Below are 12381 nucleotides of genomic sequence, written 5' to 3'. Positions count from 1 at the left end.
TAGATTTCACTCAGCTTGACTCCAGATGATGCAGTGAGATGGGAAAGTATGTCTAGATATACTTTGTGTGGTACTGGCAATCATGCATATTCACCAAGATAATAACATAATGTATGATGATAATATCCATTCTCCAAGGAATACAAAGTGCTTTGTGGAAATTATTTTTTAATCTTCCTTATCTACTTCTGAGTCAGAGTGCATGGGAGATAGTGATAGTCCCAGTGTAAAAAAACAGGCATATATGATTCAAAGATTGCTTTCAGATGCTCAGCCTAGCTTTAAATGAAATTGTGTTACTTTATATAAGACCATAATACCTGTTTTAAAGTACTTTATAAATTTATATTAAAACAATCACATTTTAGGGGCACCTGGGTGGCTCAGTTGGTTGAGCATCCGACCCTTGATTTTGACTCAGGTCCTGATCCCAGGGTCATGGGATCAAGCCCCATGCTGGGTTCTGTGCTGAGTGTGGAGCCTGCTTAAGATTCTGCCTCTCTCTCCCTCTGCCCCTCTCCCTCGCTGGCATGCATGCTCTCCCTCTCTCTCTCTAAAACAAAATAGAGAAAAAATAAAACAGGGGCACCTGGGTGGCTCAGTTGGTTAAGTGTCTGACTCTTGATTTTGGCTCAGGTTCATGGTTCATGAAATTGAGCCCTGTATCCAGCTCTATACTAACAGCACGGAGCCTCCTTGGGATTCTCTCTCCCCCTCTCTCTTTGCCCCTCCCTCCTCCTCTGAAAATAAATAAACATTAAAATAAATAAATAATTTTTAAAGCCTCATTTTAAATACCTTATATTTTATCATAGACATACATTTAAGGGAAAAATTATAAATAAGAACTAATGATGCAGGGGCACATGGATGGCTCAGTTAGTTAAGCATCTGCCTTGGGCTAAAGTCATTATCTCATGGTCCATGGGCTCAAGCACCACATCAGGCTCTGCACTGACAGCACATACCTGCTTAGGATTCTCTCTCTCTCCCTCTCTTTGCCCCTCCCTGACTAGTGCTTTCTTTTCCTCTCAAAACAAATAAGTAAACTTAGAAAAAGAAGCTAATGATGCAAAAGGACGTTGTTATTTTGGACTCTTCTTGTGTTCTTTTCGTTCTTTGGATCTAAAATTCAGTGTAAAGTTAACATTGTCTGTTTCCTTCTATTTTAATCTTGACTGGTTGTTCTCTAGACCTGCCATCCTGCACTGGTCCTGGGATGCTCTATTCCCATTACCTTAAAATGACCTCCATTTTTTCTTTAATGTTTACTTATTTATGAGAGAGAGCGGGAAAGAGAGAGAATCCCAAGCAGGCTCCACAGTGTCAGTGCAGAGCCCGACTTGGTGGCTTAAACCCACCAACCATGAGATCATGACCTGAGCCAAAATCAAGAGTCAGATGCTTAACGGACTGAGCCACCCAGGCACCTCAGTGACCTCCTTTATTGGATCACTTATTTCTTGGATTTGGTGTCTTCCATAAACTCTTAGTTTATTCCCTCATTATGCTGGACCACGTTCTTCAGTGGTTTCCTGAGAAAGAACAGGAGGTACAACTTTTGGACTTTTCACATCTATTCTTGATTCATTGTTTAGCTAAGTTAGGAATAATTTTGAAATTTTGGATGACATTGTTTGCAGTATTGTTTTTAAGTTCAGTGCCAGTTAAGATTTCTGTTCCTTTGTATGTGATGAGCCTTTTTCCTCTGGAAGCTTTTAGGATTATCCCTTTTTCCCTATGCTTTTGGTGTTTTTTAACCTTATCATGCATCTTTTCCAGTTCGTTGTACTGGCCATTGGATGAGTTCCTACAGTCTGGAAACTCCTCTTCAGTTCTGAGACATTTTCTTAAACTGTCATTTTCCCACCTCCTTTTTCACTGTTTTTGTTTTCTGTTTTTTTGGTTTTAATTTTAAAAGGTAACATGTTGGGCTTTCTGTTCCTTTTTTTACCCTTTCTCCATTTTCCACTTACCTTTTTTTCTACTTTCTGAGGGGTTTACTCAGTTTGTCCTTTTGAGATTTCTGTTACACTTTTATTTCCATTCTTTTTTTAAATTTATACCGGCTCTTTTCTCAGTGGTGGGTACACTCTTACACACACGTACACATACACACACACACACACATACATTTATGTCTTTCATGGGTGTGATACCTTCTTTCTCTCTCTGAAGACATTAAATATCAGTTTTAGAGTTTCTTGAACTTCTGTTATTGCCTCTGTTTCCTCAGACTCACTTTTCTGTTTGCTAGTTTTTATTTGGATCTCTGTTAGAGGCTCTTCTCAAACTTGTAGTGATTCTTGATTCTTTGTTCATATTTAAGGGTGAGGCTCCAGAAAATCCAGTAATTGGAAGCTAGTTCTCTGTACATGGGTGGTGGGACTTGCCAAGTAGTAGGCCTCACAATGGATGATCAGAAAGGGACCTGGTTGTTTTGTGGGGAACTTCAAAATGTCAGGATCTTTAAGGTCTCTTTTTCTAGGTTAGATCTTCTCCTGAACTGGGGGCAGTCACCTGACTGTGTTGTTCAGGGAAGATAATTTAGGGGTCTGGCAATTCCTTGCACAAATTTCCATTTTTAGCCCTATTTCACAGTTTTGCCTTCAGAGATACCTGATCCCTTTAAATCTTGATCTTTTCTAGGATCTGGGAAAAACTTTTATAAATCATGCTTAACTCCTAGCGGTACTGAGGCAAATAACTACAGTAGATTTGGCGCTGATAATGTTATTCACGTTTCTTCATCACTCAGGTGGAATTCCTGTAATTTTCTTTGTGAGATATGTATAGTTTAGAAAAGTACAGTGTTCTTATTTTAGCAATTTAAATCATTCTAAAATGTAAAAAAAAGTTCATCTGGTAGTGTCCCTCCATTCCTATCCCCTAAGTAACTTGTATTCACTGACAGTTGTGTATCTTTCTAAATACGTTCTCATTGTCATACAAACATATACAATGATGTTTTATTGCTTAAAATAAAAAAGGATTCATACTTTACACATTCTGTGGCTTGCGTTAATTATTCAGTGTATCATAAACATTCCTCCAGTTTAATAGAAATAATGCCAACTTATTCTTTTTAATAACCAAATATTATTTCATAGTTTCGTTTTATCATAATCTGTTAAACCATTCCAATGTTGTTTCCATTGGGGGGTGTTTTTGTTTGCTTGTCTCTTATTATTCCAAACAGCGCTCTAATATATATCCTTTGATCTGTCTCCCCACACACTTTTGTTTCTTCTTTGCCTTCTCAAATCTTGAAATTTCAGTTTTGATATGTCATTTGCTTAGAGTACTCCTAGCATTTTCCTCCAATAGGATACCTGGTCTTGGCTGTTCAAGAGTGCATTCAGTCAGCTCCCAGATAGGTCAGGCTATTAGACCCCTAAGCAGTGGCATACTAGGTGGTAGTGGGTGCCCCAGCAGTTTTTTCTTCTTCAGGGCTGGGCATCACACCATCTGATGGACTGTCAGCTCCTGGCTCATAGGTTTCTGTGGTTGTGTGCACCACCCTTTACCAGCTACAGTTCAGTGCATCACTGTAGCTCCTGTACACGCACGTCCATATCTTCCATTGTTGGGTTCCTTAGGGTGGATTGAAACCTAGGGCTTTGCCCCAGGCTTGAAGAAAAATCTCGTCTTCCCTGCCATCAGTTCCTTGGTTCTTCCCTTGCTTGAGAGAGTATAGCCTACCTGGCTTTCTTCCTTGGATATTTCAAAAGAATGAGGGATCTCAGATGGACCCCTCCCCATCATATCTGCCTTTGTTCATGTGTTCCTCCATGGAGGAAGTTGGACCAGCGATATGGTCAGGAATTTGTGCTCTGATCATCATCTTCCCAGAATCTCTTCATCTCTGTTGCTTTTTTTTTTTTTTTCAACGTTTGATATATTTTCAGAATTATTCAAGGACATTCTGTTTCCTATTGTTTTTTATGTTATCAGTATCTATAGCTTTCTCCTGTGTGTTATATATAAAAATGGGTACTGACCTGTCCTCTAGGATTCTAATGCCCAGGGAGATAAGACTGTTGAAGTTAATCCTGGCATGAAAGCAAAAAGATATTAAGTGAGATTCTTTTAAACAGGACATCAGAATAGTCACATGGAAGAGACTATAGTATAGTCTGTAAGAGAAGGGACGTTCCCCCATCTCTTTGAGTCATTTAATGCATGCATAACCTTTGTCACCTGGCTTGGAAACCCAGCATAATGTTGCATGTGTCTCCTAAAATCTGCCTAGATGGTTCTCAAGTAGAATTCTGGAACATAATCTTTTCATAAATTAAGGGCTGGTTATATATGGGTATTTTGTGATGTGTTAACGCTTTTGGTTCTTTTTCTATGATTATAATTTCCTACTTCTCTCTCAACAGTTTTCCTGATTAAAGATATTTTTAGTAGCTGGCCCCTTTCAAAACCATTTTAAGAAGCTTTTGTAATAGGGATTTCTCTGTTATTTCATTTGTTACTTTGGGAAAAATCACAGGAAATGGCCTACTGTCCAGAAAGACATCAGAAGATAGCAGTAGGGATGGAGTGGACATTCAGGAAAAGACAGTGGGAAGGTGACTTGGGAAATGATTTTTTTTCCTGCCTGTGCTTTTCAAGATGATGTTGCCCATCTTAGTTTTCTCGTCACTTTTAAGAATATGATGGATCTGCGCAGGATAATCTTAAATGCCGACGTAATTATCTTCTCTTTTCCCCCTTCAGCATTGCTATGGCAACAAAAGAAAATATGACTTCACAGAGAGGAATGTTGAAGTCAATTCAGAGCAAAATGAATACTTTGGCCAGTATCCTTTCTGAAAGTTTGAAATCTCTAGGTTTTTGAGGTGGGGGTGGGGGTGGGGGTCTATGTGTGTGCTTTTTTGGTTTTGGTTTTGGTTTTGGTTTTGGTCAGGTTGCCATCATCAGTAGTGGTTGAGAGCATCAATAGTTACATATGAATATGCCTTGCATTCCTACTTTATAGAAGTTGATACTGTTTAGTACTATTTGTAAAAGATTCTACACCAGAAGTCTGACATTAGTAGATTTAGAAAATTATAAATATGAATTTTCAAATTATTTTACATTTTAAAAACTCCTGGGGTGCCTAGGTTGCTCAGTTGGTTAAGCACCTGATTCTTGATTTATTTCATCTCAAGTCATGATGTCACTGTTGTGAGATCAAACCTGGGGTCGGACTCCACACTGACAGCATGGAGCCTTACTTGGGATTTTCTCTCTCCCTCGCTCTCTGCCCCTCCCCCACTCACGCTTCTTTCTCCCTCCCTCCCTCTCTCCCAAAATAAATAAATGTTTTTTTATTTTTTTTAGTTTTTTATAAATGTTTTATTATAGAGAGACAGAGCATGAGCAGAGAAGGGGCAGAGAGAGAGGGAGACACAGAATCTAAAGCAGGCTCCAGGCTCTGAACTGTCAGCACAGAGTCTGACGCGGGGCTCAAATCCACGAACCATGAGATCATGACCTGAGCCAAAGTTGGATGCTCAACCAACTGAGCCACCCAGGCACCCCAGTAAAACTCCACAGTATATATTATTCTTACCTCAACATCATAAATTATATGCTTTTTTATTCTTTCTCCAGTTTGAAGAATAAGTCAGTGTCAGATGCTTAGAAAGAGAAGGAAGGAGACAGCCATACATGTAGATGAGTTGTAACTGCTGTTAGAGTATTTTCATTGTGATTCGTTATGCACAAGCTGAACATTAGAATAGATTCTCTGCTTGTTAATTGTGACCTCTACATTTTTAATTCTTGAGTTTCCTGATTTGAATTAGGATTACTAATGCTAACATGAAACCCAATGGGGAAACTGGGAAGCCTGCTACTCTGAAACATTTTGTTTACTCTCTGAGAAGTCAAGACTTTTAGAGAAAAAGTTTCCTTCCCCAATTAGTAAGGGGAAGGGCCTAAAAAGTTGAGTACCTTCTGGTCCTAGATAATTTTTTTTTAAGTTTATTTATTTTGAGAGAAAGAGAGAACATGAACAGGGAAGGAGCAGAGAGAGAGAGGGAGAGAGAGAATCCCAAACAGGCTGCACACTCTCAGCACAGAGCCTGACACAGGGCTCGAATTCATGAACAGTGAGATCATGACCTGAGCCAAAACCAAGAGTCAGCCACTGAACTGACTGAGCCACCCAGGCACCCTGGTCCTAGATAATTTAAGGTCACTTTTAGTTTGATACTTACTTCCCTAAGGAATATCCTGAAGTGTATTTTGTATTTTCCAACTTTTTGTGAATTTTGTTCCTGTTTTGTCACCCTAAGTGCAAAACAACATATCCATAGTTGTTTATATTTTATATAGGGCTGTACAGTTTACAGAGTACTGTTATATACATTGTATCATCTTGCCATTACCACAAATTATAATAATTCTGGAAAAATGTGTGTTCAAAAACAAATAAAATGTGTGTGTTAGTTGAGACTCCATAGAGAGAGAGTAACAGAAACCTCATTTAGACTGACTTAAGGGGGGAAAGGAGGGAATTAATTTGTTCATATTTATCTAAAATTCAGAGGTAGAATTTAACCTAAGGCATGGCTCAATTCAGGAGCTCAGATTTTATTGTCAAGAATCTGCTTTTCCTCTCTCTTTTCCCCCTACCTACTCCATCTCTTATTTTTGCTTTCCTGTGATTGGCCTCATTCTCAAAGAGGTTTTCTCCACATAGTGATAGAGATGGCTAGAAGAATCACCTTCTGCCAGTTAAAAATCCCCATGGAAAGGGGGTCTTTTCTACCAGCTGTAATAAAAGTCCCAAGAGGACTGTAGTTGCCCCAGCTTGAGTCACTAGAAGGGAATATTCTTTCTGGCCAATCCGAGTTTATAAATATACCTGATGGCAGAGGACAAGGTCAGCCTACACTATTACATGGACTGAACTAGATTATTATAGAAGGAGAGAGAGGGGGGCTTCTCTAAAGGTAATATGCCCATTATAGACAGAATTCCCTAATGCCAAAAGTATTCTAAGGGGATTATTGATTCTTTACGAAGCAAGAAAAGATTAAGCATTTGTTCTATATGAGATTTGTACCTTGTAAAAGTTTTTGCCTATTATTTCATGCTGCTGCTGCTTCAGTATTTTTAAAAATTATTTCTGCAAATTTTTCTCATTAATTCAAAAAACACATTAATGCCTACAATATGTAAAGCTCTGTTCTGGATAGGGAAATTCAAGATTAGAAGATAACATGGTCCTAATCATATAATATGTAGAATATATAAGTGTACAAATAAATATAGTCCCTGCTGGGTGGTTTAATTACAGGAAAATGCAATAAGGATTCACAGAGTGGAGGTATTATACTAGCTCTCTAGTATTGTAGGTGGTTTTTGTCCGTGATTTTCCTGACTTTGATAAAATACCTATATTAACAAAGAGGAGGCACCCGAAGGTATATTGTCAGAAATGCAAAACAGGGGCACCTGGGTGGCTCAGTTGGTCTGACTCTTGGTTTCGGCTCAGGTCATGATCTCATGGTTCATAAGTTCGAGCTGCATGTCAGGCTCCACACTGCTGGTGCAGAGCCTGCTTGAGATTCTCTCTTTGCCTCTCCCCCCCACCCCTTTCTCTCGCTCTCTCTCAAAGTAAATAAACTTTAAAAAATGCAAAACAAGTTAGGATGCACAGGCATGTGCTTTGGTCTACAACATACAAATAAGAGTATGAAGATATTTTGAAATACTAAGTAAAATATAGCTGTGACTGCTTTTTTAAACCTCTAAAATTGGAAATTTCCTATCTTTTTTTATGTTTCCTAAGTAGGACAGCTAGAACGGTGCAGCCCCCTTACCTACCATATCCTATCTACTGCTGCAAAGTAAACTAAAAAATTTAAATAATTCACCAGTGACTGATTTATTCAGACCCTAGAGTTGGTTGCCACCACCTATTGCCTGATTCCAAGGGGGTTATCACCCTTTGAGGAGAGGATCAAGAACTTCAGAACTCTTCTGGCCAAACTTCTCACTTTCCTGAGAGAAGGGGTTTAGAGAGAGAAAAAGAGAGAGAAAGGAAAAGAGAACAGAATAGGGTGTTGTTAGCAGTGGTATTGGCTGTACTTACACCTCCCTGCCCTGCAGAGTCCCTCTGTTCCTAAGCTCACTACCTCCCACCCTGACCCCAAGCCTGGTTGTAATTCCTCGGTTGGTTTGGGACCTTGAGCAGTAGGATGTTCCCAGTTTGGGTATGTGTTTTTTTAAAGACTCCCTCAGTGTAATTTTCTTCCTCTGTATTTCTTCTCATTATTTATTGTTTCTGGACTCCACTGATCTCTATTTTTGTGACCCCTGTGACTTTTCACTAAAGAGGCTTCTTCAAATATGACCTTAATAAAGATTTCCCAAAGATCGTTTTCCTGCTGTGAACAGCCTGATCCAACGAATCAATCTTAGGAAACGGCGAGACTCCCTCATCCTGGGCGGTGTTATTGGTGTCTGTACCATCCTATTGCTGCTGTATGCTTTCCACTGATGGAACATCTCCAGGGACTCTTGACAACCACCACTTTCACACCCTGATCCGGAATAAGGAAAAATAGGAAGGAGAAGTTGATTGTCCTGATGATTAGCCTGACCAACAGGATTAATTCAAGACTGATGGTGATGGACTCTGATACGGTCAGGTTGAGCTGAAGCCACAGTTTTCCTGTGCTATCTTTTCTAACACACATTTCCTTCTGTTTTTAGTTTAAAAAAAAAAAAAGTTTTCAGTTGCTTTTGTCTTCCCAGAAGGTAAGTAAACCAATCAGAAACAGAGTTTCTATGCTTCAGTAATAGTGTTGAAGGCTGATAACAAGCCAGGTCTTATAGCTGGACTCCAGAAAACCAGGTTTCTCTATATCCAAAGACTGTTTTCCTTTCAGCCACCAGATTGGGTTGTGAATAAAAATAGTTCTTGTCCTTTTATTTTACAGTCGTGAAGAGAAATCACAAGTCATTTCTTGATAAGCTGTGCTATAAATTTCTACTCTGTGCCCCTGTTTTGGTATTCTAGAAAAATTACATTTTTCACAGGTTCTTTGAGATGCTAACAGGTCAACTTCAACACAGTTGAGGTTGTCTGAAACAGAAGACAAACACTGCAAGAAAAGCTTTTTTCTTCCTCTTTTTTTAAATTGTATGCACACTGGGATTAACTATATTGCTGGAAAAGCATTGAGAATAACAGGCTTTTTTGTCCGTCCTTGTTTTCATGTTTTGTTTATTTCTTTCATTGGATTAATACTTGCTACTATGAGAAAATGCAATCTCAGTTCTACCATGGTAAAAGTAACTAACAGCCAGTGTCTGTCAGTGCCCCCAACTATTCCTCATCATGTCAGGATTAACCCTGAGTGAGGGGACTGCTCAATTTTCAGTGAGATCTGTTCAGCAAGCCACATGTAAAAAGACATTGATTGAGGGGTCACCATCCAGATTATTCCATTTGTAAATGCTCCATGATTTATGAGCAAAAGTTCAAGAAATACTGCCTAATGTACCAGGAAGTCTGTGTTTTATGAAAACCTACTCATTCCAAATCTGTTAAGCTTTCCAAACATCCAGAGAATGGTTTTACTGTTGAAGGTGCATGTGACAGAATCTATCTGTATCTGCACCTGTCTTCTACTACCATCCCTGGACGGTAACAGAATTTTAAACCACCCACCAGAATTCTTTTCAGGTTTAACCATTTCTCCATTTCTGTAAACTTACAACTTATTCACCTGAACTACCACAAATAGTTTGAAGACATCAGCATCTACACTCCTCACCAAGAAAGAAGGTTGCTCTTCACCATTGGAATGGACTCTGGTATTTATAGTATTGACCTCAGACTGTGCCACAGGGAATAAAAGGATATGAGCATGTGGTTCTTAACGATATCACAGTGCATCGGTGATGACATTCAGGTGAACTTGATACAAGAGCTGATGGCTATACTAACCCCTGGTCTGGTACAGAAACTGAGAGCTTTTTCATTCTGTTGTCAAAGTTTTATTATGTTCTGGGTATGAAAGCCATTGGATACATTTTTTTAAACTATGGGGTTTATTTTTCTAAATATGGGTTGATTGATCAGAAAACTTGATTGGGGATGCCCTGAAAAGAAAGTCTAAGTTTTCCCAATGTAAATCTTAAAGGATCAGAGAAGTTCATTTACTAAATTCTCTGTTGGGAGAACAAGACTGTTCTCCCCTGACACTTTATTATCTTTGATTTTTCAAAGGGCCTTGATTGGTGGTTGTGCCTCAGCTAGAATTTATGGGACTTTCATTGCTATATGGTTGGCATTTATAAAATCTGAAGTATCATAAATAAAGTTATTTATTTAATTATACTACCAGTCTTTTTTACTGGTCTGATTATTTGGTATATTCATTAAAGCTGATTGTGTGAGAGTAAAACTAGGGGCTGAGCTGCTTGCTGCACTGAGCAAATACTTTTGATGGCTGATGAGCCTTTCCTTTAGGGTAATGCTTAAATGAAGTAATAGAATTATGTTGGTTATTTTCTTTATGAAAATAAACTAGTTCTTCCAAGGAAGTTGATAAGGCTTGGTATAAGATGTTGGTGTCTGGTAGGTCTGACTAACCTCCCAGTGCTATATAGCCCATAGTGAGGTGACCCAGGGCCAAATGTAGCTAGCCAGGACAGGGCTTGTCCTTTCCTCTTATGGTTCTTTCATTTGCAGAAAGAAACCCTGGAGTAAGGAAATAGAAGTGTGTCATTTACAAAAAGAGGATTTGGATCCTGTGGTAGCTGATTTGAACTCTTTCAGTTTGGTGCCATTTAACTTTTTTTTGTTTTTGTTTTTTTTTAACCAGATTGGTTTTCCACCTTTTCTTCTGTCCTTACAGACCTGTTGCCAGGCTCAGGGGCCAACAGTAAGTTGCCTGTCAGAGCTGGGGGTTCAGGAAGGAAGTTTCCTCTTAAGGGAAGTTATTCTTCCTTGGCCATTGTCAAAAAGGGGACCTTTTCCTTTGGGATTATCTTAGTAATAATTCAAAACTTTCCATTTCACTAAGAAGTATGAAAAACCACAGCAACAAAAAGGACAGACTTCCCAAAGGTATACTTCTAAGATTTTGTCTTAATGTGAGCTGATGACTTTAGTTAGAAATGTTTAATTTATTACTAAGTTCAAACCCTGATATCCCAGTGCTTCAGGTGATCTGTCCTGGCTATCTCTACAATCTTCTTAGTGTTTTCAGTGATGCTGAAGGATTCCCTGTAACCTGTATTGCTCACCCTTTATTTTTCTAATGTTAGAAAAGGGCTTTCCTTCTCCACTATTCCTCTCTCCTTTGTACCAAAATTCACTTGTACAGAGAATGCCTCTTTTTTTCCCTACTACCCAGTACTCAGATCAGGTGTGGAAGTAAAATCCTAAGAATTGGACAAGTGAAGAGAGGAAACATCACGCGGGCACTTTTTTGTACCTGAAACCAAATATTTACTTTAGTTCTTTCCTATTGGATGCTGAGTACATCTGAATAGGAAAATGTACTTATTGAGCCTTTTGATGTAATAATGACTTTTGGCCTCTATGGAATTGAGGCACCTTGGACTTGCATTCCCACCATTAATGTTTTCTTCACTGTTAATAATCTCAACCTGATGAAAAGGACTTTAAAGAACTGGACTAACCTTTTTGGTCTTCTAATACCTCATGTTTGGTCATTAGCCAGATACGATATTTTTGGAAATTGACCAAGTTTTCTAACTTGCCGTTGAGGGTAAATGGCCATGTCTAGGATTAGTGCTGAAGTTGGTAGCAAATGTAATACTTCGAGAACAAATGGATTCTACCCAGAAAATTAAAATGATTATGTTCCATTCTCCTTTTGGGTTAGAGGTTATTTAGCCTGGTTTCTACAAAGACACAGCGCTTTTCATCATGGTCTTTCTAAACTAATCTTGTTATTTTTTTTATAGACGTGCATATTCTTAAACATATATGGGGAAAGAAAATAAGGAAGGACTAAGTGACTCTTAAGGATGTTTATTGGATAAAAAACTGAGACAAAGCTGAGCCGTGTCTTGAGGGATCATTCTCATTTTCTCTGTCCTTAGTGTCTCACTTCAGTACCAGAGTATTTTTATCTGTCCATATCCTGTTAGCTCTTAGAGAGGGAGGGACATCCATTCCAGTCACACTTCGCCATGATAAAAAATGTTTCCTCATGAGAAATGCCAATACAGATTTTTAAAAATCTATTCCAAATGCACTTTCTAATTTTTTTTTGCTTTTAAAATGGCTTCTTGGAACCAGATTTATTGTATTTGTACTTAATTTTTGTTCTCATCTAAATGCATTTTCTGACTGTATAGAAGAAGCTTTGTTATGTAATTTAATAATAAATT

At 38.5% G+C, this 12381-nt stretch overlaps 1 protein-coding gene across 2 annotated transcripts in view; it reads left to right on the top strand.

The window, feature by feature from the left end:
* Positions 1 to 10354, top strand: part of GOSR1 (golgi SNAP receptor complex member 1) — a 46635-nt gene extending 36281 nt beyond the window's left edge. For both annotated transcript variants that reach the window (XM_060646869.3, XM_060646868.3), the window contains exons 8-9: positions 4726 to 4808; positions 8382 to 10354. In XM_060646869.3, the coding sequence (XP_060502852.2) occupies positions 4726 to 4808; positions 8382 to 8506 (208 nt within the window). In that variant the 3' untranslated portion in view covers positions 8507 to 10354. The remainder of the gene's footprint in view (positions 1 to 4725; positions 4809 to 8381) is intronic.
* The last annotated feature ends 2027 nt before the right edge of the window (positions 10355 to 12381 follow it).

This window comes from Panthera onca, chromosome E1 (assembly GCF_046562875.1).
Source record: "Panthera onca isolate mPanOnc1 chromosome E1, mPanOnc1 haplotype 2, whole genome shotgun sequence".
In the NCBI taxonomy this organism is placed as follows: Eukaryota; Metazoa; Chordata; class Mammalia; order Carnivora; family Felidae; genus Panthera; species Panthera onca.
This window is presented reverse-complemented; position numbering and strand designations above follow the sequence as displayed.